Source organism: Schistocerca americana, chromosome 1 (assembly GCF_021461395.2).
Source record: "Schistocerca americana isolate TAMUIC-IGC-003095 chromosome 1, iqSchAmer2.1, whole genome shotgun sequence".
Taxonomy (NCBI): Eukaryota; Metazoa; Arthropoda; class Insecta; order Orthoptera; family Acrididae; genus Schistocerca; species Schistocerca americana.
The window spans coordinates 453,873,471-453,901,446 of NC_060119.1; the positions used below are offsets into that span (position 1 = coordinate 453,873,471).

At 45.6% G+C, this 27,976-nt stretch overlaps 1 protein-coding gene across 1 annotated transcript in view; it reads left to right on the forward strand.

Moving 5' to 3' along the window:
• The first annotated feature begins 360 nt into the window (after nt 1-360).
• The window catches only part of LOC124623701 (platelet glycoprotein V-like), a 63,393-nt gene continuing 35,777 nt past the window's right edge, over nt 361-27,976 (forward strand). Inside the window, exon 1 of the mRNA XM_047149054.1 lies at nt 361-597. Within this exon, the coding sequence (XP_047005010.1) occupies nt 586-597 (12 nt within the window). The 5' untranslated portion in view covers nt 361-585. The remainder of the gene's footprint in view (nt 598-27,976) is intronic.

The window sequence follows — 27,976 nt, forward strand, 5'->3', positions numbered from 1 at the left end:
CTTCCCTAATCCGATGAGCTCGATGACCTCGCTGTCTGGTCTCCTTCCCCGAAACATCCAACCAACCAGGTGGGCATACAGTCTCCTCAAAATGGTGTTTGGTTCAAACGATCGTGTCATGCCCTGGTGTATTGTTCATTACCTGGGCCACTTTTTTGGATTATGAAAGCATCTACAAAAGCTGTAACCACTCTGCAAAGCGGACAAACACGTAATCTGTCCATAATTCGGGACTCAAGGCGTCTGTTGCAAGACTCTGAACTGACCGCGATGCTTCCTGCGCAGGAAGTTTCGTCCACACCAGGAAGCCGCAGCTTCCGCGAGCCCAGACAGCCACCGCCAGTGTTCGAGGAACACACAGTGTGTTGTTTACTGTGTGCAGTGGACCTTCCTTGGTGACCGACCGCCTCACTGGGTGTACCAACACAGCGTACAGCAGAGCTGTAGCACTTTTGTCTTGCTTTTGCGTTAACGTATTACGCTTCGTATACCGTAATTACTTATTTAGTTACCGTGTCAATATTAAGAAATATAGAACGTGGAAAGTGTGTCACTGTCAATAGGAAACTAACAGCAGTTTCTACAATGATTTTACAAGTAAGTACCTAACTATTCTGTCTCTCATTTTGAAAAACCTTTTGTGCCTTTTTGGGAGCTTGGACATCCGTTCTTTAGTCTGTACTCTACTGTGACACACTGTCCAGCTTCACACGTTCCGCTACAGAGCCGCACACGACATCTCATGGCCATAAGGCACTAGACCAATTCATACTGAAGCCGGTTAAAATTAAAATTAAGACCAAAACAGGTTAGCGACTCGAGTAACACTGTTCAAGCAGAATCTAAATAGAGCAAAAATACGTGTTGTTCGTAATAGTGGGCGTCTCCAGACGTCACGATAGCGTCCCGCGTACTTCGAGGTATACACACAATACACAATGTGAACCAGAAACCCATCGACAAAATTTCCGAGCTTCTGTTTAATATTTTCTAAGAATTTCGGTTCAGGGTGCAGTGGACTGCGATGGCTAGTTACAGAGTAAAAATGTGAATATGATTTATCCAGGTTGTTACCCCTAAGGTTAGGATCCGAATAATATTAGTTTTCTGACAGTGTGTCTCCAACAGAGTTGGTGCTTAGACACAGCAATGTTTGCCATATTTGATCTAAAGCCGGCTTGCTGTTTTAGCCGAAACTACTTACGAATGATTATAAATAGTTCTGCGATCTTGACTAATGAAGTTAATTCAAATGAGCAGGAAAAGCAACATCCAAACGTTATACAGTATTATTAATGTGCCGCTTGACACATTGAGGTGCATTAAATACCTAGGCATAATGTAGAAAAGCGATAGGAAATTAAACGAGCATGTAGCCTTAGTAGACAAAGCTAATGGTTGACTTCGGTTTATTGGGAGACTTTTTGAAAAGTGTGGTTCATCTGTAAGTGATAACCGGTGTAGAACACTGGTGTGACACATTCTGTTAGTGTTTCGGATCCGCACCAGGTCGGATTAAAGAAACACAACGAAGCAATGCAGAGGCAGGCTAATAGATTTGTTACCGGTGGGTTCGATCAACACGTGAGTGTTACAGAGATGCTTCGGGGCTCAAATGCAAATCCCACGAGGGAAACCGTCGTTCTTTTCGAGGAAATCTACTGAGAAAATTTACAGAAACGTCATTTGCAGCAGACTGCAGAACGATTCTATTGCTGTCAACGTATCTTTCGTGTATGAACCACGGAGATAATAGGTATTATGCTTCGTACGGAATCACATAGACGGTCGCTTTTCCTCCCTCTGTTTTAGAATGGAACAGGAAAGGTGAAAATTAGTAGTGGTAGAGGGTACCCTCCGCCACGGACTATAAGGTGGCTTGCGGAGTATGCTGTTGTTGCTGTGGTCTTCAGTCCTGAGACTGGTTTGATGCAGCTCTCCATGCTACTCTATTCTGTGCAAGCTTCTTCATCTCCCAGTACTTACTGCAACCTACATCCTTCTGAATCTGCTTAGTGTATTCACCTATTGGTCTCCCTCTACGATTTTTACTCTCCACGCTGCCCTCCAATACTAAATTGATCTCTTGATGCCTCAGAACATGTCCTAACAACCGATCCCTTCTTCTAGTCAAGTTGTGCCACAAACTTATTTTCTCCCCAATCCTATTCAATACCTCCTCATTAGTTATATGATGTCTGTATGTAGATGTATATCTAGATGCCAACTAGGGGTAACGGAACGGATGGGAAAGCTACAATGAACATCCTTGAGATTCGTCGCGAATTTGTTTAATCAGCATGAGTGACCCTTGTTGCATTACATGTTCCCACCTCTCACCGTATGACGGTATGTCAAATCTGGACTAACATGATGGTTTTAGTGTTGGAGGTATAATGTTATGTGAGCGTACTGACCTCCAAATCTTTGAACACGTAACACTCACCGGTCAATGACCCTGTACCCTTCCGCATTTGCGTCTTTTGAGGGGTTGAATAGACGCTGATTTCATTTTTGTGGATGACAATGCGCGACCGTATCGAGTAGCACAGGTGGAGGAGCTCTCGGGACGAGAGAATATTTTGGAAATGGACTGGCCTGGTCGCTTCCCCGACTCAAATCCTATCGGCAACGTGTAGGGTGCGCTGGGGAGACTTGCTGCAGGATGTCCGCTCGCACTATCGATCATCAAGCATTTGTCAGCCGCAGTGTTTTGTGGAGTAATGGAACAACATAACACAAGAACTTACCAACAGCGTGGCTAGCATGGGGACACTTTGCAGAATATGAATTACCGACCGTGGTGACCAAGCACTCTGGTAAGTACCAATCCCCTCTTTTTGTGGCATCCACAGTGCGTCATGAATCTCATTAACGTGAATGTAATAATTTATTTGAGGAAAGGTGCCATTTCTGTTCATGTGATTGAACATTTCTTTTAGTTATTTTCTATATTATACTGTACCTTTCTGCGTATGGTCTAACTATCATCGCGCTGTGTTACTTGGCAGCGACACGCCATGCGAAAATTACTTTAATCCTTACATTTTACTCATCCGAGTCTATTGACTGTAAATATCACTTTACACGTGTGTTGGCAATTTAGTTTCGAACACCCACTCTAGTGTATCAAATACGATAAACGCCACTTTTACGTTTCTACGTTCTACTCTTCCTTGTCATCCACTAACTTTCCTTAACTGCCTTAAATGCTAAGCCTCTATAGCACAAAGTTTGTTGTTGTATTTACCCTCTGGATTTTCCTCAGTCACAATTCGTTAGTGACATATCAGTGAACTCCCGACCCTGAATTGTTCAAAGAATTGAAATCCATGTATATAACAGCTTCAAAAGTCTGGTTACTTTACAGATGAAAAAGTTTGAATATTGATCGTGGGTCTGCTTTCCAGGTAGGACTTATAAAGGAAAGATACGAAGAAAAGCAGCACGTTCCTTCATAGTTTCACTTAGTATCCACAAAAGGGTCATGGAGGTGATCAGTCAGCCCCAGTGAGAGACAGAGAGGAATTCCGCATTACTGAACGGTATACTGTTACAATTCCGAGTGCGTATGTTCCCTGAACAGTCAACCAGTGTAGTGCTTCAACCTACGTATACCTCATGGAAAGACCGTAAAGATAAAATTGGAGAGATTCAAACCCACAGAGTGGCTTAGCAGCAATCGCTATTCCCGCGAACCATACGCGACTGGAACAGGAAAACGGGACGTGACAGTAGTACACAATGTACCCTCCATCAGACACCGTAATGTGGCTCATAGTGTAAATGTAGATGTGAATGAGTTATAAAACCAGACAAGGGTGTAGAAAAGGTTTGAAAATAAGTTTAAAGTTCTGTCGAAGTCGCTGAGTGCTCTCGTTATCAAACACTGGAAGACTATAGCTTGGATAATTTCAGTTCAATTTTAATCGGGATTTTTTCGCGCATCTCAATGTTTGTTGTCGTTTCTCCTGTACTATAAGTCGCACAGAGACATAATTTTGCTGGCACTTACAGTGGTACATTTGGATGCTGTCTTCGAAGTGTTTTGCGAATAGAGTTAGTAGTGAAGAAGCAATAAATTAAAACCCCATGCCTGATACCTCTGTTTTACTGCATTAACAGCGAAAATATAATCTTTTTTTTCATTTCATAATATTGCTGGAGGTATCAGTAAGAAAAAGTTTCGTAGAGGTTTGCAACTTGTGTAAAGTTTGTTGTAAGTTGCCAACTGCTCATGTTCGCAGGTACTGCCTGATAGTAACTAGGGTAATTTACATGCTGTGTTTTATGCTGCCTAAAGATATATTTGCACTTTCCACCTATATTACTTGACTTCTTGTGTTAAACATTTAATATAGGTTACAGCTCTTAATGAGTTGATTATAACAGCATTTTAAATTTCTAAATTAGGACAATATCTGCATGAAATACTGGGAACGAAATTTTTGGTTCCCCTGAAAATCGTTAGGCAACCTGCAACTGGGACAATGCCCTGACTTAACCTTTCACACCACCATGAAACACCACACACAAGATTTTCATATTCTCTCGCATCCAATGTACAGACTATTACCCCTACAGAAAAAGAGCCATAAGATATTTCTGTAGGAAATGTAATGGAACGATATTTTGTAGTAGGATAGGTCTCCGCTGGAAGCGACGATTTTTGAGTTATTCAGGGAAAACGTGCTAGAAAGTCAGTTTCACACTTTTTTTAAATACTTCTAAAAGTGCATTCTCTAGCAATAACGCTTTCCAGTACAAAATTTAGCTGTACTAAATTCCCTAAAAAAGCCATGTCAGCTTTTTCTGTATGTCTAATAGTTTGCAAGTGGCGAGCTAGAGACTGTGAAAATCCTGTGTGTGGTATTTAAGCATCTTGCGGGTTGCATGAAACCCAGGGCTAGGGGCAGCTGAATCACCCTGTATTGATACTGCTGTACCATACGCAATAACAAGTTTCTGTAATATGGTGCTATCAAACTATCAGGTAAAAAATTACCTACAAAAATTACAATGTGTTTAAAACGCAGGTCTACGTAGTCGCTATAGCTAAAAGGAATACTGGATGTACTAATCCACGAAAACTGGTGTGTGGAGTGAGTTTGGCGGCTGTACTTCAGTGTAACGGTAATTAACTGGCAGCGCATCGCCGTCAAAGCTTATTAAATTTCGCCCGTGGCTACAATAGTGGCGAGAGAGAAATGCGAGCTTGCCGCAGCAGCAGCAGCAGCAGCAGCAGCAGCGGCTGCAGCGGCGCCGCTCGGCTACCCTGTGGTGCAGCGCCGCGGCCCGCCCGTTTCCCCAGCCGCTCGCCAACGCGCGCGCCGCCCGTGTGTACCCAACTGCGCTCGTCATTAACGGCCGCATTGTTACTGGCGGTGGTTACCGAACGCAAAGCCATCACACAGAGTTATTGAGTTAATAAGCAGCCACCTCTAGATTATTAACACGGTCTAATGTATACCGCGCCACCGGAGTTGCGCGGGATGCCTCGTGTTCCATTAGTGCTTGCGATTCCCGGATGGCTATTTTCGGTTTATTTGAAATAATCGGTGAGATTCCTTTCCAGGGATGTGAGCTAGATCAGGTCTGAAGATCTGGGTGAGTAGCAATCTGCAACTGCATTAATGGAGCTTAGCTTGACACAGCCACTATTTCGCCAGCAATATTTGGACACACAGGGTGGTCCATTGATAGTAAGCATCAAACGAAGAAACTACAAAGAACGAAACTCGTCTAGCTTGAAGGGGGAAACCAGATGGTGCTATAGTTGGCCCGCTAGATGGCGCTGCCATAGGTCAAACGGATATCAACTGCCTTTTTTAAAATAGGAACCCCCGTTTTTGTTACATATTCGTGTAGTAAGTAAAGAAATATGAATGTTTTAGTTTGTGATGGATGGCGCTGTAATAGTCACAAACGTATAAGTACGTGGTATCTCGTAACATTCTGCCAGTGCGGACGGTATTTGCTTCGTGATACATTACCCCTGTTAAAATGGACCATTTACCAATTGCGTAAAAGGTCGATATCGTGTTTATGTATGGATATTGTGATCAAAATGCACAACGGTCGTGTGCCATGTATACTGCTCGGTATCCTGGACGGCATTATCAAAGTGTCCTGACCGTCCGCCGGATAGTTGCGTTATTTAAGGAAACAGGAAGTGTTCAGCCACATGTGAAACGTCAACCACGGCCTGCAAAAAATGATGATGCCCAAGTAGGTGTTTTAGCTGCTGTCGCGGCTAATCCCCACATCAGTAGCAGACAAACTTGGCAAGAATCTGGAATCTCAAAAACGTCGGTGTAGAGAATGCTGCATCAACATAGATTGCACACGTACTATATTTCTATGCACCAGGAATTGCATGGCGACGAATTTGAACGTCGTGTACAGTTCTGCCACTGGGAATAAGAAAAATTACGGGACGATGACAGATTTTTTGCACGCGTTCTATTTAGCGACGAAGCGTCATTCACCAAGAGTGGTAACGTAAATCGGCATAATATACACTATTGGGCAACGCAAAATCCACGATGGCTGCGACAAGTGGAACATCAGCGAACTTGGGGGGTTAATGTATGGTGCGGCAATATGGGAGGAAGGATAATTGGCCCCCATTTTATCGAAGGCAATCTAAATGGTGCAATGTATGCTGATTACCTACGTAGGAGAACCAAGCATCCAGGGTGCAGGATTTGCCGTAAAACCGAAAATAGTGAAAGATCTTCGACTTACACCTGTCTCAATTAATGAAAGATTAATGAAAGACTGATGACTCTTAGAGTACCCATTGGTTCAGACAGATTCGTCACCTTCGTCTCTGCATATGCTCCTGCTTTAGACAGTGATGAAGACACAAAGAATCAGTTCTACCACCAACTGAACAGGACTCTCTCTAAAATACCCATTCAAGATAAATTAATTTTACTTGGTGATTTCAATGCCAGAGTGGGAAGGGACAACCGTTTTTGGAGGGACGTCTTGGGTAAACAAGGGGTGGGAAATTGCAATGCAAATGGGTTGTTACTTCTTGGTCTATGTGCTGAGCACGAGCTTTTCATCTCCAAAACCCAATACCGTTTGCGTAACCGATATAAGACCACAGGGATGCACCCACGCTCCAAACATTGGCATCTTATAGACTACGTTATTGCGCGACAGCGTGACAAGAAAGACATTCTCATCACAAAAGCAGCACTAAACATGGATGAGTGCTGGACTGACCATAGACTTTTAGTCAGCCGTTTGAGAGTACCAAAGTATCGCAAGCCACGATCCCACTTTTCAAACCCATCACGCAGAAAATTCAACATAAGCAATCTGAACAACAAAAACCCACCACGCAGAAAATTCAACATAAGCAACCTGAGCAACAAAAACGTTCGCTCACACCTCCAAGACATACTGTCAAACAACTTAACAAAGCTCCAGGAGCCACAGATGACGTCGAACAAGAATGGACCACATTAAAGAACATCGTCAAAGAAACTGCTGAGAATGTTGTTGGTTTTAGTGCACGGAAAAGAAGTGACTGCTTTGATGACAACCATGGAGAAATCCGAACCATCATCAGTGCAAAGCGGGATGCTTACCTATCCCTTGCTCAAGATCCGTCCTGCGCAGAAAAGAAAGCACACTTTCAAGAACTCGAGCAGAAATGTCAAAGTGAAATACGAGTAATCAAGAACAAATGGTGGCAACAGAAAGCCACAGAACTCCAAAATCTTTCCGATGCGAGGAACCTGCGTGGCTTCTACGCTGGTATTAAAGAGCTGTATGGACCTATCCGCTCCTCATCAGGAACACTGAAAGCTGCTGACAACTTCACCATTCTTACTGAAAGTCAGAACATCTTAAATCGTTGGAAAGAGCACTTCAGCTCACTGTTAAACCGCCCTTCTACTGCCGCTGGAGATTCTCTCAAAAATTTCCCACCGCCCCCTCCAAAACCCTGGATGGCTGATCCTCCAACTTTTCAAGAATTTTGCAAGGCACTCAAGAGTGTGAAACCTGGGAAGGCTCCTGGACCTGACAGCATCCCGATGGAGCTTATTGAGGGTGGCGGCTTACCTCTAAAAACTAGACTCTTCTCACTCATTCTATTAATGTGGGAAACCCGAAAGGTACCAGCTGACTTGAAGAGCTCCACAATTGTCACCATCTTCAAGAAGGGCGGCAGAAGCGTCTGTGGTAACTACCGGGGAATATCTCTACTCTCTGTCACTGGCAAAATTTTTGCAAGAATCCTTTTAAATCGTCTCCAGACACTTTTAGAGACTATACTACCTGAGTCTCAATACGGGTTTCGACCTTTAAGAGGGACAATTGACATGATTTTCTGTGCACGACAACTACAGGAGAGGTGCAGAGAACAGCAAAAGCCTTCACTACCTGTTTTCTACGATCTAGAAAAGGTCTTTGATACAGTTCCCAGAGAAGCCATGTGGATGGTCTTAAAACGCTTCGGCTGCCCTGAACATTTTGTTGATCTGATTGAAGCTCTCCACGATGATATGACTGGACAGGTCCTCTGCCAGAATGAAACGACTGATGAATTACCAATAACAAGTGGTCTTTGACAAGGATGCGTTCTTGCACCAACATTATTTGCATTGTATCTGGCAGCTATGATCTACGAGACATCCTTAAACAATGCAGGAATAGAACTAAAGTACAGGTTTGATGGAGGATTATTCAACCAGTCCAGACTCCATTCACCCCCCAGGGGATCCACAACTCTTTTGTGGATACGTGCGTAGCGAGCACGGGGCCCCGAGCTAATGTGGCCTTCCTTCCTTTCCGGGCTGCATACCTTCCCTTTCCGCATCCTTCCCCATCCCCTGTCTTCACCCCCCCCCCCCCCCTCACCTCTGGTTCTTTCCTTCACTTTCTCCCCCTCTGGGAGTATGGTTTGCGCTTACGTCCGGAGACGGACGCTTGTAAATGTACCACATTCTTCTTCTTCCTTGCTTGTATGTCTTCTTCCTTCCTTTGTCCTTCTCTTTTCCTTACCTCTTCTCTTTGCCCTTTTCTCCGCTGCGGCGTTTGAGACCCCCTCTTCTTTCCTTTCCCTTTCTCTTTCTTCCTCCCTGTGCGTGTCTGAAGGCCGACCCACGCACTTCCATGTGTAGCCGGTGACGGGGTAACGCGTAATTCCCCGCCCCGGGTAGACAGGTAGGACACGTACGTACCCCCTGGTAAAGGCCAGGCCCAGGGAGGTGTGATTACCCGAGCTGATACCTTCCGAAAGTGCCGATTGGTCCCTCCGTCCGTTTGTCGGGAGGTGTGACCTGAGGTGTGAACAATCACCTAAGGCGGGTGTGCCCTCGGTGAGGGCCCCCACAAGGGAGGAGCGCGCCATCGGAGACGCCGGTAATCATGGGGGATTCTTCTGCAATGGTTTCCTCACCTTCCACTATGTCTGCTCACAAACGTAAGTTCACTGAGTCTCAGCCACAGTCGGTTCTTCCATCGTTGCCACAGTTCCTTGTTGTTTCTCGGTCTGACGAAGGTCACGACTTTTCCATGGTCAACCCTTTCATTATTCAGAAAGGTGTCGACGCAATTGCGGGTCCTGTAAAGTCTTGTTCCAGATTACGGAATGGTACCCTGTTGTTAGAAACACACAGTGCCCTCCAGGCTCAAAAATTGCTGCGTACTTCTCTGCTCCACACCTTCCCTGTCCGGGTGGAACCGCACCGTACCTTAAATTCCTCGCGTGGAGTCGTTTATACACGCTCCCTCGATGGATTATCTGACGAAGAAATTCAGCACTACCTGTCTGACCAGGGCGTCACCGCTGTTCATCGGGTTATGAAAAGGGTTGACTCGAACATCATTCCAACCCGCACTGTCTTCTTGACATTTGACAAAGTTCAACTCCCATCAAAAATCAAAGCAGGCTATGAGATAATTTCCGTTCGCCCTTATGTCCCAAACCCTACGCGTTGCTATCGATGTCAGCGGTTCAATCACACCAGCCAGTCCTGTTCCAATCCGGCCAAATGTGTTACGTGTGGCAAGGATGCCCATGAGGGTGCTTGTCCCCCTCCATCCCCTCACTGCATCAACTGTATGGGTGACCACGCTGCTTCCTCTCGAGATTGCCCCGTTTTTAAGGATGAAAAGCTCATCCAGGAAATAAGAGTGAAGGAAAAGGTGTCGACCTTTGCTGCTCGGAAGTTACTCGCCAGCCGAGAGCCCACCGTGCCTCAGAAAGGAAAATACAGCACTGTCCTTGCTTCTCCTCGGCCAACAAAGGAGGCGGCCACGCAGACTTGCGACCTCACATTTAGTACCACGGTCGTCAGATCGGCCAGCGCAAAGATCGCCCGTTCAACCTCACCACTTCCGCCTGCCCACTCTATGGCTCACCCTTCGTCGGGTTCTGCTAAATCTCGAGCCCAAAAGTCAGACGCCAAGTCTTCGAAAAAAGAGCATTCTCGTGAAGAGTTTTTACGTACTGCAACTTCACAACCATCGGTTCCTCCTTCATCTAAACATCATACCTCCAAGAAGGCTACGAAGAAACACAGTTCCTCTCCTTCTCCGCCAAGGCGTGTCCCAACTACAGCACCACCTGGCGGAAATCGCCCTCGGCCATCTTCCGTGTCGCCGAGGCGCACTGCTGGTGGCCGGTCAACTGGCCGATCGTTGGTGGCAGGAGCTGCTCCTGACCAACCTATGGATCAGGATCTTCTGCCTTCGACTGAATGCCATTCCATGCTGTCGGTCGCAAGCTCTGAGCAGTCGTTGAGTTGACAGCGCCCTTGGTCACGTTTCTCCATTTTCTGTTGACCCTATGTCCATTATCCACTGGAATATCCGCGGCATTCGCGCCAATCGGGATGAATTGTCGATCCTCTTACGATCCTACTCGCCGGTCATCTTCTGTCTTCAGGAAACAAAGCTGCGTCCCCATGACCGCTTTGTTCTCCCTCATTTTCAGTCCGTCCGATATGACCTCCCCTCTGTTGAAGGCACTCCAGCCCATGGAGGACTCATGATTCTGCTCCATGATACTCTCCATTATCACCCAATCCCCTTAAACAGTTCCTTCCAAGCTGTCGCCGTCCGTCTTTCCCTTTCTGGATACACGTTCTCTCTATGTACGGTATACATTCCATCGTCTACACCACTGGCACGAGCTGATCTCCTTCATCTTCTTGATCAGCTTCCACCCCCCTATTTGCTGGTTGGGGACTTCAATGCCCACCACCCGCTTTGGGGATCTCCACATCCTTGTCCACGTGGCTCACTATTGCTAGACGTCTTCCACCAAGCGGATCTAGTCTGCCTCAACACTGGGGTCCCCACATTTTTGTCTGCCTCCACGGCAAATTTATCTCATTTGGACCTTGCGGTCGGTACTGTTCCGCTAGCCCGGCGCTTCGAATGGTTCGCCCTTGATGATACACACTCGCGTGACCACTTTCCATGTGTCCTTCGACTGCAGCCTCAACTGCCATATATGCGCTCGCGACGCTGGAAGTTTGCCCAAGCCGATTGGACACTTTTTTCGTCTCTAGCGACATTCGATGACCGTCGCTTTCCCAGCGTCGACGATGAGGTCACACATTTTACCGACGTTATTCTCACAGCTGCGGAACGTTCAATACCACGCACCTCCGAATTGCCCCGGCGCCCCCCAGTTCCTTGGTGGAACGAGGCATGCCGTGACGCAATACGTGAGCGGCGACGTGCTCTTCGCATTTTCCGTCACCATCCAACTTTGGCCAACTGTATCCGATATAAGCAGCTCCGTGCGCGATGCCGTCGCGTCATCCGCGATAGCAAGACGGCAAGCTGGCAATTCTTTATTAGCTCATTTAACACCTTCACTCCCTCCTCGGAAGTTTGGAGTCGGCTTCGACGGTTCTCAGGCGCGCCTAGTTTCTCCCCGGTCTCTGGGCTCACTGTCGCGCATGATACCTTAGTGGACCCCGTCGCAATTTCTAACTCATTGGGTCAGCACTTTGCTGAGATTTCGAGCTCTTCAAATTACCCGCCAGCGTTTCTCCCGAAGAAACGTGCAGCGGAAGTGCGACATCTCGCTTTCTCCTCTCAAAATCGCGAAAGCTACAATACTGTTTTCTCCATGCGCGAACTCCAACATGCACTCTCTTCTTCTCGCTCCTCCGCCCCAGGACCGGATGGTATCCATGTCCAAATGTTGCTGCATTTATCAACCCATAGCCTGCGCTACCTCCTTCGCCTTTATAATCGAATTTGGACTGACAGTACCTTTCCCAGGCGATGGCGGGAAGCTATTGTCGTTCCCGTTCCGAAACCTGGAAAGGACAAACACCTCCCCTCTAGCTATCGCCCCATTTCTCTCACGAGTAGTGTCTGTAAGGTTTTGGAGCGTATGGTGAATTACCGTTTAGCTTGGTGGCTGGAATCCCGCAGTCTTTTAACACCAGCCCAATGCGGATTCCGACAGCATCGTTCTGCCGTTGAGCATCTTGTTGCTCTCTCCACTTATATCATGAACAATTTCCTCCGGAAACGCCAAACGGTAGCAATATTTTTTGATCTGGAGAGAGCATACGATAGCTGTTGGAGGACAGGCATCCTCCGCACACTGTTCTCTTGGGGCTTTCGAGGCCGGCTGCCCCTTTTTCTTCGCGAATTTATGGCAGAGCGCACATTTAGGGTGCGGGTGAACACTACTCTATCCCGTACTTTCTCCCAAGAAAACGGGGTACCCCAGGGCTCCGTGCTGAGTGTTGTACTGTTTGCCATTGCCATTAATCCAATTATGGATTGTCTCCTTCCTGATGTCTCGGGCTCCCTCTTTGTGGACGATTTTGCGATCTACTACAGCTCTCAACGGACCAGCCTTCTTGAAAGACGTCTTCAAGGATGTCTCGATCGCCTCCACTCGTGGAGCATCGATACCGGCTTCCGTTTCTCACCCAGTAAGACCGTTTGTGTTAATTTTTGGCGACGTAAGGAGTTTCTTCCGCCCTCCTTACATCTAGGTCCTGTCAACCTTCCGTTTTCCGACGTCGCTAAATTCTTGGGTCTTATGTTTGACAGAAAACTGTGCTGGTCCTCCCACGTTTCCTATCTTTCGGCTCGCTGTCTGCGTTCCCTTAACACCCTCCGTGTCCTGAATGGCACCTCTTGGGGAGCGGACCGAGTGGTCCTTCTCCGCCTCTATCGCGCCTTAGTGCGCTTGAAATTGGATTATGGAAGCATAGTCTACTCCTCTGCTCGGCCGTCTATTCTTCGGCGTCTCGACTCTATCCACCACCGTGGATTACGTTTAGTGTCTGGAGCTTTTTACACCAGCCCTGTGGAAAGCCTTTATGCTGAGACTCCTGAACCTCCGCTATCCAATCGGCGGGCAGTCCTTCTGAGTCGTTATGCTAGCCATTTGTCTTCCATGCCTGCTAATCCAGCCCATGACCTTTTTTCGACGCCTCCCTTGATGTCGGGTATGCAGGCCGCTCCTCCTCCCTACTACCCCCGGGAGTCCGCTTCCGTCAACTGCTCCATTCCCTTTCCTTCCGCTTTCCTAAAACCTTCTTGACAACTTGGGGTACAGCACCGCCTTGGCTCCGTCCCCGGATCGACTTGCTCAGAGGCCTATGTCAATTTCCCAAGGATGGTACCCCTACACTTGTTTACCGTCGGGCATTTGCTGCTCTATGTGAACAAATGACGGAAGCCACATTTATTTACACCGATGGCTCGAAAACATCGTTAGGTGTAGGGGGTGCCTATATTGTTGGCGACACCCCAAATCACTTTCGGCTTCCCGACCAGTGTTCGGTTTATACTGCGGAGCTTTACGCTATTCTCCAGGCTGTCCACTACATCCGCCGCCATCAGCGGATACAGTACGTAATCTGCTCAGATTCTCTCAGCTCTCTCTTAAGTCTCCAAGCTCTTTACCCTGTGCACCCTCTGGTCCACCGGATTCAGGACTGTCTGCGCTTGCTCCACCTGGGGGGCGTCTCAGTGGCGTTCCTCTGGCTCCCAGGACACGCTGGTATCTGTGGAAATGAGGCGGCCGATATAGCGGCCAAGGCTGCAGTCTCTCTTCCTCGGCCAGCTATTCAGTCTCTTCCGTTTACCGACCTACGGAGCGGTTTATGTCGCCAAGTTGCTCATTTATGGCATGCGCATTTGTCAACACTTCCCCATAATAAATTGCGGGAAGTGAAAGCCCTTCCTTGCGCATGGACCTCTTCCTCCCGATCGCGTCGTCGGGAGGAGGTAATTTTAGCTAGACTCCGGATAGGGCACTGTCTATTTAGTCATCGACATCTTTTAAGCGGTGATCCTCCCCCACTCTGTCCCCACTGCTCTCAGCCGTGGACGGTCAGACACCTTTTAATTGAATGCCCCTATTTTAATCCGTTACGCTACCATCTACAGCTATCGCCTGATCTCTCGTCGATTTTAGCAGATGACACGCGCTCAGCTGACCGCGTTCTACAGTTTATTAGTGACAGTGAAATGACGTCAGTCATTTGAAGCCTTTTTTTTGGGGGACAACCAACCCCTTTCTATAGTGGATTTTTAAGCATTCCTTCTGCCTTTAGTTTCTCAAAGTTTATGCCTTTGTTCCCATTGCTGCTGATTTTAAATTTCGTTTTTTTCCTGTTTTCTACGTCACGGGCTGGGCGCTAATGACCATAGAAGTTTTGCGCCCTAAAACCACAAACAAAAAAAAAAAAAAACAAAAAAAAGAGACTCCATTCAAAAAGGTTCACCAGTACCACTCGTGTGACAGAGCTGCAGTATGCTGATGACAATGCTTCTCCAGCTCATTCACCTGCAGAGTTGCAGCTGTCAGTTGATTCCCTCAGCAGGGCGTACGAACGATTTGGTCTATCCATCAATAATCCAAAGACAAAGGTGATGGCGCAGCCAACTCCTGGCTCCTTCGTTCCTGACTTCAGCATATCCATTTATGATACACCCTTGGAACAAGTGGACCATTTCCTCTACCTGGGAAGCATACTGTCATCTAACTGCTCATCTGGAAAAGATGTGGAGAATAGATTACGTGCTGCCCATGTAGCATTTGGACGTCTTACAAAGCGTGTCTTCCTGAATAAAGACCTAACACTGTACACCAAACTGATGGTGTGCAAAGCTGTAGTCATTTCCACCCTGCTATGTGGTTGCGAAACCTGGACGCTATATCGCTGCGATCTGAAGAAACTAGAACTCTTCAACCAACAGAAGCTAAGATATATCATGAACCTGGAATGGAATGACTTCATATCCAACACGGCTGTTCCTGAGACAGCCAACATGCATATCATGGAAGCTCTTATCACTGGGCATCAACTCAGATGGGTCGGACATGTGCAGCGGATGAAAAATGACACTTACACGCCAAATGCTGTACAGCGAAGTGAGCACAGGTAAAAGGCCACGAGGTGCCCCTCTCAAACGTATAAGGATCAGTACAAGTAAAATCTGAAGGACTTGAACACCGATCCGAGTAACTGGTCCACAATAGCAGAAGACCGAAGTCGCTGGCGCTCAGTTACCTCAAATACTCTTCAAAACTTTGAGCTGGAACGTCGAAGAATGGAGACGTAAACTCCTCCAGGCTCAGCCGCGTCCTCCACCTTCCATCAGCTGTAATGTCTGTGGCCGCCTGTTCCACGCTAGGTTTGGATTGCTAAACCATCAACGACACTTCCACGCCTGAACCGTGACAAAGGAAATCTCAACAGAGAAATGAAAACTCGGATACGAGTATCAGCCGACGACCTACGTAATTCTCTACCGATGTTACTACAAGATGTTTCACTGCGTGACAAAATGGCGATGTACTTCCAACATGATGGATGTCCGGCACATAGCTCGCGTGCGGTTGAAGCGGTGTTGACAAGTATATTTCATGACAGGTGGATTGGCCAGCACATTCACCGGATCTGACGTCCCCGGATTTCTTTCCGGGGGGGCAGTTGAAGGATGTTTGCTATCGTGATGCACCGACAACATCTGACAAAATTCGTCAGCGCATTGTCAATGGATGTGCGAACAGCACGGAAGGCGAACTACTCGCAGTTGAGAGGAATGTCGTTACACATATTGTCAAATGCATTGAGGTTGGCGGACATCATTTTGAGCATTTATTGCGTTAATGTGGTATTTACAGGTAATCACGCTGTAACAGCATGCGTTCCCAGAAATGATAAGTTCACAAAGTTACATGTTTCACATTGTAACAACCGAAATAAAATGTTCAAACGTACCTATGTTCTGTATTTTAATTTAAAAAACCTACCTGTTACCAACTGTTCGTTTAAATTGTGAGCCATATGTTTGTGACTATTACAGCGGCATCTTTCACAAAGCGAAAAAAGTGGTCCAATTAAAACGTTTATATTTCTTTAGGTACCACACGAATATGTAATAAAAATGGGGTTCCTATTTAAAACAACGCAGTTGATATCCGTTTTACGTATGGCAGCGCCATCTAGCGAACCAACCATAGCGCCATCTGGTTTTCCCTTTCATGCTGTACAAGTTTCGTTCATTGTAGTTTTTTCATTTTACGCTTATTTCGTGAGATATTTGACCCCCACCCTGTATATCTGGGAACATTAATATGGGGTGTGTCAACACATCGCATTCATCACAGCTTCAATTCTTTTCTGTAATCTATGAATATCTGACCGCCTGTGGAGGAATAGCAGCCGAATCTTCAAGAGCCGAAACCGGAGAAATGGCTCAAATGGCTCTGAGCACTATGTGACTCAACTGCTGTGGTCATCAGTCCCCTAGAACTTAGAACTACTTAAACCTAACTAACCTAAGGACATCACACACACCCATGCCCGAGGCAGGATTTGAACCTGCGACCGTATCAGCAGCGGGGCTCCGGACTGGAGCGCCTAGAACCGCACGGCCACCGTGGCCGGCAAACCGGAGAATGTAGTCATATTGAACGCTGGGGTCTGGAGGGCAGTCGCCTTTTTAACTCATCCTACATGTATTTAGTTATGCAATTGAAGCGATGAATGAAAATTTGTATCAAGGCTGGTGTTGTGGCATGATGGCAATTTGGACTGAGGAGGAAGGCGCGCTAAGCTATTCCGTGCAGTTCTGCAAACCCGCTGCGCCAGGGTGGTGTAATGCCGACTGAGCAGGAGACCTGGGTTCGAATCAATGCCTTTGTAGAAATTTTCGTTTGACGGTTCAGTCCGCATATATACTTCATTGACGTTTCAGACTTGGAAAGGTCTCTTGTGCTATACTGTTTCATTTCGTTACAACACCTATGCCTGTGTTTCATCAAGTATCCGCTGTTGTACTTGATGCCGAGGTGCTGTTCCAGTGCTGTTCCAGCTTAGGGGGAATGAACGGTAGGCTGAAGATGGAATAGGAATTTTGACTGAGGAGGGATGCATGCTGGGGTAGTCCGCGCAGTTGTGCAAAACCAATGTGCCCGCGTGTCGTAGTTGTTTGGGCATAACCCAGGTGAGCAGGAAACCTGGGTTCAATTCCCAGCATAAAGTTTTGAGATTTGGAAAGGTCTCTGATAGCATATAATTTCAGCGCAAAATATATTTCATTTGGTTCAATAAGGGAGTATGGCGAGGCCAGTCAGTTTCGGGAATGTTACTGTTCACAAACAATTGCCCCAAATATGGTGATTTGAGACAGAGTAAGTTGTTACGCAGATATTATCACCGTCTTCAAACTGTTCCTCCAAAGTACGCGTTTCACAATGCCGTAAAATGTGTTCATATGCTTCTGCACTTAGCATTTTCTGAAGCGCGATAAGTGTACCGCAGACTAGGCACGAAACACACCCTCAAATCGTAGCACCTCCTCCTCTTTGCAAGTACTTGACTGTTGGCGTTACACATGGCGACAGGTAACGACCCTCCAGGCGTTCGACGAACGGAAACCCTTTAGACAGATTGGCACCCGATAACGTGCCTTCTCTCCAAATCACACGTTTCCAGACATCCACTGAGTACTGGCGTCGCCTGTTACACCACCGCTGGCCGAAGTGGCCGTGCGGTTAAAGGCGCTGCAGTCTGGAACCGCAAGACCGCTACGGTCGCAGGTTCGAATCCTGCCTCGGGCATGGATGTTTGTGATGTCTTTAGGTTAGATAGGTTTAACTAGTTCTAAGTTCTAGGGGACTAATGACCTCAGCAGTTGAGTCCCATAGTGCTCAGAGCCATTTGAACCATTTTTGTTACACCACCTCAAGCGTCACTTATTATTGACTACAAGGAAAGATCTCTGGCTTATGAGGCGCTGCTAGATCGTTATACTACATTCCTTATAACACTCAACACAAAGTTATTGTGCTAGCTGTACTATCGGTAGCACTTTGGAAATCACGAGTGATTCTTTCCGTAAATTTCATACGATTTCTTACAATAACCATTCACAATGTCCGACGGTCCCTGATGTCCTTTAAATGAGGTCTACTTGGTCTTTAAGTACTGTTGTTCCTTCGCGCTTGCACTTCACAATCGCATCGTCAACAGTCGAGTTGGACAGCTTTGGAGGGGGCATCTTTAGAGGAGTTGAAATTTTCCTGATGCGCTTGGTACCCAGGTGCCATGGAATAACTATTCTGTGTTCGAGGTCACTCAGGAGCTCTGACCTGGAGGTCCCGCCATTACCGTGTCTCTACTGACAACGCAATGAATTTATAATGACGCGTCGGCCTCTCGTGATACCTAGTGTTACTTCTGCGTTAAGCAGGCGCGTCTGATTACAGTACTGGCCATTAAAATTGCGGCACCAAGAAGAAATGCAGATGATAAATAGGTATTCATTGGACAAATATATTATGCTAGAACTGACATGTGATTACATTTTCACGCAATTTGGGTGCACACTTCCTGAGAAATCAGTACCCAAAACAACCACCTCTGGCCGTAATAACGGCCTTCATACGCCTGGGCATTGAGTCAAAAAGAGCTTGGATGGCGTGCACAGGTCCAGTTTCCCATGCAACTTGAACACGATACCACAGTTCTTCAAGAGTAGTGACTGGCGTATTGTGACGAGCCAGATGCTCGGCCACCATTGACCAGACATTTTCAGTTGGTGAGAGATCTGAAGAATGTGCTGGCCAGGGCAGCAGTCGAACATTTTCTGTGTCCAGAAAGGCCCGTACAGGACCTACAACCTGTGGTCGTGCATTATCCCGCTGAAATGTAGGGTTTCGCAGGGATCGAATGAAGGGTAGAGCTACGGGTCGTAACACATCTGAAATGTAACGTCCACTGATTAAAGTGCAGTCAATGAGAACAGGAGGTGACAAACGAGTAACCAATGGCACCCCATACCATCACGCCGGGTGATACGCCAGTATGGCAATGGCGAATACACGCTTCCAATTTGTGTTCACCGCGATGTCGCCGAACACGGATGCGAGCATCATGATGCTGTAAACAGAACCTGGATTCATCCGAAAAAATTACGTTTTGCCATTCGTGCAACCAGGTTTGTTGTTGAGTACACCATCGCAGGCGCTCCTGTGTGTGATGCAGCGTCAAGGGTAACCGCAGCCATGGTCTCCAAGCTGACAGTCCATGCTGCTGCAAACGTCGTCGAACTGTTCGTGCAGATGGTTGTTGTCTTGCAAACGACCCCATCTGTTGACTCGGGGATCGAGACGTGGCTGCACGATCCGTTACAGCCATGGGGATAAGATGCCTGTCATCTCGACTGCTAGTGATACAAGGCCGTTGGGATCCAGCACAGCGTTCCGTATTACCCTCCTGAACCCAACCATCCCACAGTCTGCTAACAGTCATTGGATCTCGACCAACACGAGCAGCAATGTCACGATACGTTAAACCGCAATCGCGATAGGTTACAATCCGGCCTTTATCAAAGTCGGAAACGTGATGGTACGCATTTCTCCTCCTTACACGAGGCATCACAACAACGTTTCACCAGGCAAAGCCGGTGAACTGCTGTTCGTGTATGAGTAATCGTTTGGAAACCTTCCTCATGTCAGCACGTTGTAGGTGTCGCCACCGGCGCCAACCTTGTGTCAATTCTCTGAAAAGCTAATAATTTGCATATCACAGCATCTTCTTCCTGTCGGTTAAATTTCGCGTCAGTAGCACCTCATCTTCGTGGTGTAGCAATTTAAATGGCCAGTAGTGTACTTTTGATCAGGTTGTCTATCTATGCGTAATGTCGCAAAGCGAATAGAATGGGACCAGCACGTAAGGTCCGTTGTACGGAAGGCGAATGGTTGAATTCGGTTTATCGACATAACTTCTGAGTTCTGCTCCCACCAATTTTGATTAAAAGAGGACATCAAAGTAATTTAAAGCGTGCTGCTAGATTCGTTACCTGTAGGTTCTACCAAGACGCCAGTATTACGGAAATTCTCTATGAACTCAAATGTGATTCCATAGATGGAAGAAGATGTTCCTTTGAGGAAACTTATCCCAGTAACTTTAGAGAACCGGTATTTATGGCAGCCTTCAGAACAATGCTACTTCCATCAACGTACAACTAGCGCAACGCCCGCGAAGAAATCGCGGCCAGTACCGACGCATGTAGACAGTTACATTTCCCTCACTGGATTTGCGAGTAGTGGTAGAACGGAGTACACTATGGCGTGAATCGTACGGGGGCCCCTGAGCTAAATAGAATTTGTCCAAGTGACTGTGAAGCATGTGTCAGAGCGGTTCGTGTTGCAGGACCCTGAAATGTTTGAGTGTAGCAGAGATGCCGTAGTAGGCTGTTCAGTAAACTTGCTGTTACTGAAGTGATATTCATATTCTCACTCACTGGGGTGGGCCTCTGCAACTGACTTCATTCCCAATGAACGCAAAACCGAATATGGGCCTCTCTCTGGTTGACACGACAGAATCTTCTTAGTGAGTGTATTCGATATATGAAACGAGTAATTCGCTCCTGATACTACCGAACGCGTCCCTCCAAGAACGCAATATAGCGAATAAATTTCAAAACGGCGTAAATATCCCACGTACGTTACTAAAAGGAACGGAAACTTTAAGAATTTTCCTCTTTCTCTATGGTTGATCTAGGAGATGTATTTCAGATGTTTCTTCCTTGCTCGAACCACTTGATCTTACGGTACTGACCTGAGAGGAAATTGTTTCGAACCTCATAAATGCTGTTTTTCGAAATGTTCACTAGCTTTAAACATTTTGATGTTCCACAATTGCCGGCCAGTGTGGCCGAGCGGCTATAGGCGCTTCAGTCTGGCACCGCGCGACCGTTACGTTCGCAGGTTCGAATCCTGCCTCGGGTATGGATGTGTGTGATGCCCTTAGTTTAGTTAGTTTTAAGTAGTTCTAAGTTCTAGGGGACTGATGACCTCATATGTTAAGTCCCATAGTGCTCAGAGCCATTTTGTTTCACAATTTTGCAGAGCTGCATTCGTGGCAATAGACTTCTTCTAGCAGATTTCAGTTCCAACAGTGGCAATATCAAAGCGACATGATGATGATATCAGTCCCTAGTAAATTTTTTCCAAATGTTGTGAGGTTATTAAGATGTGTTCCCCTCACTCCTCCCCTTTGCCCACCATGTCTCTCAACGAATACCTCTTCTATATTCATCAGCTGCTTATCACATTTCCGAAATGAAGCTGACTTCACCGTACGGTAGTGACAGTAAATGTTCTCCTCACCGCGGAATGTTTGGCTGGACAGCTTTATCACAGTGTTCTCCAAATATGTTAATTGGATCTGCTCGAGGCACTGCCTAATGTTACGGTATAGCTTTACGTATTTGGACCGAACACTATATTTGAGGTCTGTACATGTTCGTGGAGTGATGGGTTTCATATTATAGTGAGTTCGTCACATTTATCTCCATCGATTTATTGTTGATTCACGTATTTTCATTTATATTAGACCATAGGTGAGAGGTCTACCTAAAAACCGCGCACTTTACTTGCATCCTCTCTGATAATTTAAAATCGAATGACTTCGTGCAGCATCTGAAAGGTTACGCTCGTTCCTAACCTTAGCTAACGTAACAGCTCTGTGCGATGTTTCAGCAAGCAGCCATTGTGAGCGCAGTACTGAGTCGTCTGCGGCCTTACGCTTAGTGATTTTACAAAAGTGAGCGAAGAGGCTGTACCTGGTCCTTCTAGAGACACGTTAAAATATTACACCTTCGCAGTTAAGTTGGCTGGCGTTGAAGAGGGAAGCAGGGCTTGCTGTAGCAGGTACTAGCCAGTTGCGAGTTTACGCTCCCAGCGTCCTCTGCATAGCTGCCAACTTGAAGTGTGTGATTAGTAAACTTCGTTGGTTTTTTTTAATTAATGGCGAGCCCTCATCACAACATTCTCAGATCCACAACTCCCGAGGATATACTTGTGGTCACTAGTTTGTTTAAGATTGTAGGTCCACGCCTTAACTCTATATTCACAAGCAAGAAACAGAAACTTAGAGCAGTGTTTGTTTTTTATCGTTCCTTAAAACATAATGTTAGTCCACTTTCACCTGGCATAGTCGGTGTTACTACTACGTATTTTATAGAACCGAATCATCAAAATCGTTCTGCAAGTTAAATGGTCTTCTACATCTACATTTGCATGATTAATCTACAATTCACAATAATGAGCTTGGCAGAGGGTTATTCGAACTACCTTTATACTATTTCTCAATCATTCCATTCTCTAAAAGTACATGGGAAAAATGAACACTTCTTTCTGTACGAGTTTCAGTTTATCTTATTTCTTTACGTTGATGTTTTCCCCCTAAGTATGCTAGAAATTGCGCTAGAAGATCTTGCCGCCAAGGATATCGCCTTTGCCTCAATGATTGTCATCCTAACTCGCTTATTACATGCGCGACGCTCTCCCCTTTCGCCATGATACAAAACGAGCTGTCCTCCTTTGGACTTTTTCTGACAATGCCTGCGTTTAGCTCGGAGAGTTTCTTTTATTATGGTGCCACTCCCAGCCGCCTCCCGTCATTCCTGAGGCATTACACTCTCTTCGTCAAGATTAATATCTCATGAACCAATGAATATATCTGCTGCTGCCGATGGCGCTGAGGATAAATTTTCCTATGATTTATTGGATCAAACGAGTGTTGAGAGACTCTTACATTTCCCTTTTGTTTGCAGTCAGACGATGTTTGTAGTATGTTGATTGAAATGTGTTGACGTTGGCATACAACACGTAAAAACATAAAAAATTGAAGTTCACTACAAAAATGTCGAAGATAAAACTACACAGAATTTTTTAAATTTATTGTACAAAATAATGCATTTTAATCAGATAAGACATCTATACTTGGATTGTTCCAGGACGAAGTATTCGTAAGGTATCGCTGCATTTATGAGTGTCTCAATTAATTGATTTTAATTACGACGTTGTCATTCGGATGAAACAAATTACCTGTAACGAAGTAATTCCACAACGTCTGTGATACTTCAGTTACGTGTTAATATATACATATATAAAAAAATACTGAATAGTAAGTTGAGCAGTTCTCTCAAATCAGGCCTTATATGGTTAATTCATGGAAGATATAACCCAAAAAATCTATTACCTCATAGTGGATAAGAGATGTTCTCATTTGCAATACGTTCTGGTACAGCTATGGATCATTTCTGAAAGATAAACCAGCTGTAAGACTTCAATAAACCTGATAAAACAAGTACAGGTAACAAGACCAACACGGAGTAAGACGTCTCTAAAGAGTGTAATCACAGAATTAGGGAAGACTGAGATAAATGCAGGGAAAATAACTGCAAAGAAACCTTGGCTAACAGAAGAAATACTTAAATTAATAGACAAAATAAGGAACTAAAAAAATGCACAGGAAAAGAAAGGAATACAGCAATATAACTCACTTAGGAATGAAAGCAACCGTAAATGCAGGGAAGCTAAGGCCAAATAGCAGCGGGAGAAAATTAAAAAAACAGAAAGAAACGATCGTCTGAAAGAACTTTCAGCATATTATTAAGTAAAAAGAACCTTCGAAAAATCAAAAGCAAGAAGGTCAACGTTAATAGTGCAAGAGGAATTGTTACTAAACGCAGAGGAGAGATGGGATACGTGAATACGTCTATGAGGGAGAGCTCTTACGTGCCGACGTGATGCAAGAAGAAGTTGCAGTCAATATGGCAGACCTAGAGGATACAGTATCAAAGTTAAACCGACCTTTAAAAACTTGCGATCAAATAAGGCGGAAAGCATAGAAGTCGATTACATTCCTTCGCAATTTCAGAAACCATGCGGGAAGTGTGAACCAAATGACAATTCAAGTTGGTTTGTAGCATAAATGAGAGTGGAGACGTACTACCCGACTCTCAGAAAAATAGTCCCGAAGAAAATAACGGCAGATAAATGCGAAAACTACCGGACAGTCAGCACAACAACCGAAGCATCATAGTTAATGACAAGAGTAATGTATAGAAGCATGGAACAGAAAATTGAGGTTCGAAGCCATTTTTCGACTTAGACAAAGCGTTTGACAATGTAAAATGATTCAAGGTAATCGAAAGTCAGAGAAAAATATGAGAAACCTATACGGAAAGACTGGTAGTATGCAGCATGTAAAAGAAATAAGGAGGCACAGCAAGCGCTCCGACTAGAAAACGTACCAGACAGGACTGCATTCTTTATCCCCTAGTCATCAGTCTGTTCCTCTAGGAAGCAATGACGAAAATAAAAGATTCGTCGTGTAGGGAGATTAAAATTCAGGGTGCAAGAATGCCAACGCTAAGATTCGCTGTTAATATTGCTACATTCATCGAGAAAGAATTACATGACGTACTGAACGTGGACAACGGTCTACTGAATACAGAATATGCTGTGACAGTAAACATAACAACGTCAAAACTAATAAGGAGTAGCAGAAACAAGTTTAGCCATAAAATTAACATCAAAACTAGGAATCTGATGTAGACCTTCGAAAGGAAATAATGTACGACGGACGAAGCAAGCAGGGCATAAAAGCAGACTAACACGGACAGACAGTAACCCTGGCCTTAATTTCAGGAACATTTCTTTGAGGATGTAACTCTGTAGTACAGCACTGTATGGCATTGAATCAGGGTCTGTGGGGGGACTCTGAGGAGAATCGAAGCGTTTGAGATGTGACATCAAGGAATATTTTCTATTGGACCGGGGGAGCTGTGAAGGAAAGACCGAGATTGGAATACGCCCTAAAAGTAATCGAAGACGTTGGGTCTAAGGGCTACTCTGAGATGAACAGTTTGGCACTGGAGTGGAATAGGCGGGTCCATCAAACCAGGCAGAGGAATGACGGTGGTCCAGAAAGAAAAGTGAATGAGAAAGATAGCTTCAAGCTATAACATTAGTCACCATCAGTCACTGTTATGTCACTCCAGAACCAAACTTCGTTACACGGAAATCTAGGTTATGTTGAAAAAAAAAAGGCCCTTCGTCTGAAGCATTCGATTGGGAATAGATGTATAAATTGAGATTCGATTTTGGAAAAGAGCAGAGAATTCTGAAGAATTTAGAGGTTGGTGATAAAATGTCTGAGTAATTTGTAAAGGTGTTGCAGGATAAGGTGTGCTGAGAAGTAATTTTGAAGGAAAAAGATTAGATAAGTTGCGCCATTTCCGATTAAATTAGCATTGATGGTAGCCGATCAGATCGTTGCACGTGCGAATTCAGTCACTTGAACCCGCTAACATGTGGTAACGCACAAACGTCTGTGGTTTCGTGAGTTACCACCTGTAGGACCGCTCCTGGGCTCGTGACCATATCGGCTGGACCCGTTACGCTTGGGAAACCGTGACCTGGTCAGGTAAGTACCGATTTCAGTTGGTAACAGCTGATGGTAATGTTCGAGTGTGGCGCATACGTCACAGTCATGGACCAAAGTTATAAATTAAGGCACTGTTCAAGTTGATGGTGGATCCAACTGTGTGGACTATGTACGCATGGAATGCACTGGGCCCTCTGATCCAACTGAACAAATCATTATGTCGAAATAGTTAAATTCGGCTACTCGGAGACATAAGCAGCGATTCACGGATTTCATGTTCCCAAAATACAAAGGAATTTTTTTGGGTGACAATGCACCGGTCCCCTGTCACAATTGTTCCCGGTTTTGTTTGAGGAACATTCTGGACAATTCGAGCGATATACCTGACCACAGATTTCCCGACATGAATCCCATCGGTCATTTATGAGGCGTAATCGAGAGAGCAGCTCATTCACAGAATCCTGCACCGGCAACACTGTCACAGCTATGGATGGCCACAGGGACAACATGGCTCAATATTTTTGCCGGGGACTTCGAACGACTTGTTGAGGCTATACTAAGTCGAGTTTCTGCACTACGCCGGGGGAAAGGAGTGTTAACGCCATATTGCGAGGTATCTCAATACTTTTGTCACCTCATTGTATATCCCAAGAGATAGGGCGGCAGGTTTTCTGGCCATAAAGGTACTGGAATTATTAGTGAGAAGTCAGTGTGAGTCACCCTCTTCACTGTCCAGTCTCCTTTGCGTCCCTCGATCCTCGCCCCTCCCCACCCCCGTCCATTTCCTCTCCTGTCACACCACATTCTCCACAGGAGAAAGAAATACGCAGCTAGTGCTCTCATTTTAAGAAATACTGATGGACTGGTAATTATGTTGTGAACCTGCACCTAGTAGATCCCGTGACAAATCCCAGGTAGCAACAATTCTCAAGAAATTTTGTGTTCCATCTGCTGTGTGCCATTTCGGTATTTGTCACAACTCACAATACACTTGGTTCCTAGGTGGTGCACACCAATCTTTCGTCTCTCTGTCGAAGAGACACCATTTTTCTTCTTTCATGTTAGCGACAATGGTGTGCTTCCGGGTGTTCAGCAGAGCTGTTGTTTGCATTTTATGCACAATATTTCTCCAACCTACCCAGTCGTCATCTACAAGTGCTACAAGTACTGGACTCCAAGTGGAGTATGAAGTTTCCCATCCCTGGTGGATGTGGTGGCTGGCAAGAACGTAATACGTTAACTGAGTGCCGGACCCAAGCCCCGTTTAAAGTGAAACCTTATCTCTTAAATCCACTCTCACGGTTGATCTGATATTCTTCACGCTAGTATTTTGTTCGTTAGGTTGCTGTGTGGAACTGTGTTGAATGTCTTCCGGCGTTAAAGAACACGGTATCTACCTAGGTGTTGCAACTGCATCTAGTGGACGAACAGAGCGATTGTGGTTTCTTCGATCGTTGTTTTCGGTGGATCCAGAGGAAATTTTCGGACTACAGGAAGGTCACAATAGGCGAGCTTACAACATATTCCATAATTCTACAACAGACCAGTCAGATACAGAGGCCTACAGCTGTGTGCGACTATTCGACGTCCCTTCTTCAAAACGGGAAAGAAGTGTGGTTTTTAGCAATCCTTAGGAGCGAATCACTCCTCTAGAGACCTACGGTACATTGCCACTAGAAAAGGGGCAAGTTCTTCCGTGTACTCTGTATAGAATCGAGCGGGTATCTCGTCATATCCAGTGGCCTTTACATTATTTGAATGATTTCAGTTGCTTCTCTATCCTTTTGTCGCGTATTTCGTATCTGACCTTTCGTCATTGGTGAGACGATTTAAAAGAGGCACTTCAGTGCGGTCTTCCTCTGCGAAACAGCTTTTCTATGCCATTCTTTGTTTTAATGCCATTACGCCCATAGAGTACCTGGACAAATGGCTCATATCCGTTCTCTGATTGAGCTTGAGACCAGAAGTTCTAATGTTTTTTTTGTCGAGTAGGTCGATAAAGTTTTACTTTCACACTCATTGAACGGTTCACGCATAGCCCTCCTCACGACAGTTTTGACTTCTATAAGTGTTCGTTTGCCTGTGAGTCGGTAGAAATTGTCATAAATTACAAGTCTTCGGTCAGGTAGCACATCTGTTTCAGCATCGATTATAACTGTTTACGGTGCCTTGGCGAACCAGCAGCAAGAACATAACTGTTGAACAGGAGCGAGGTGGGAGCTGTGTGTGATCGAAGCTCACCGTGTATGCACAAATCGTGTTAGCGA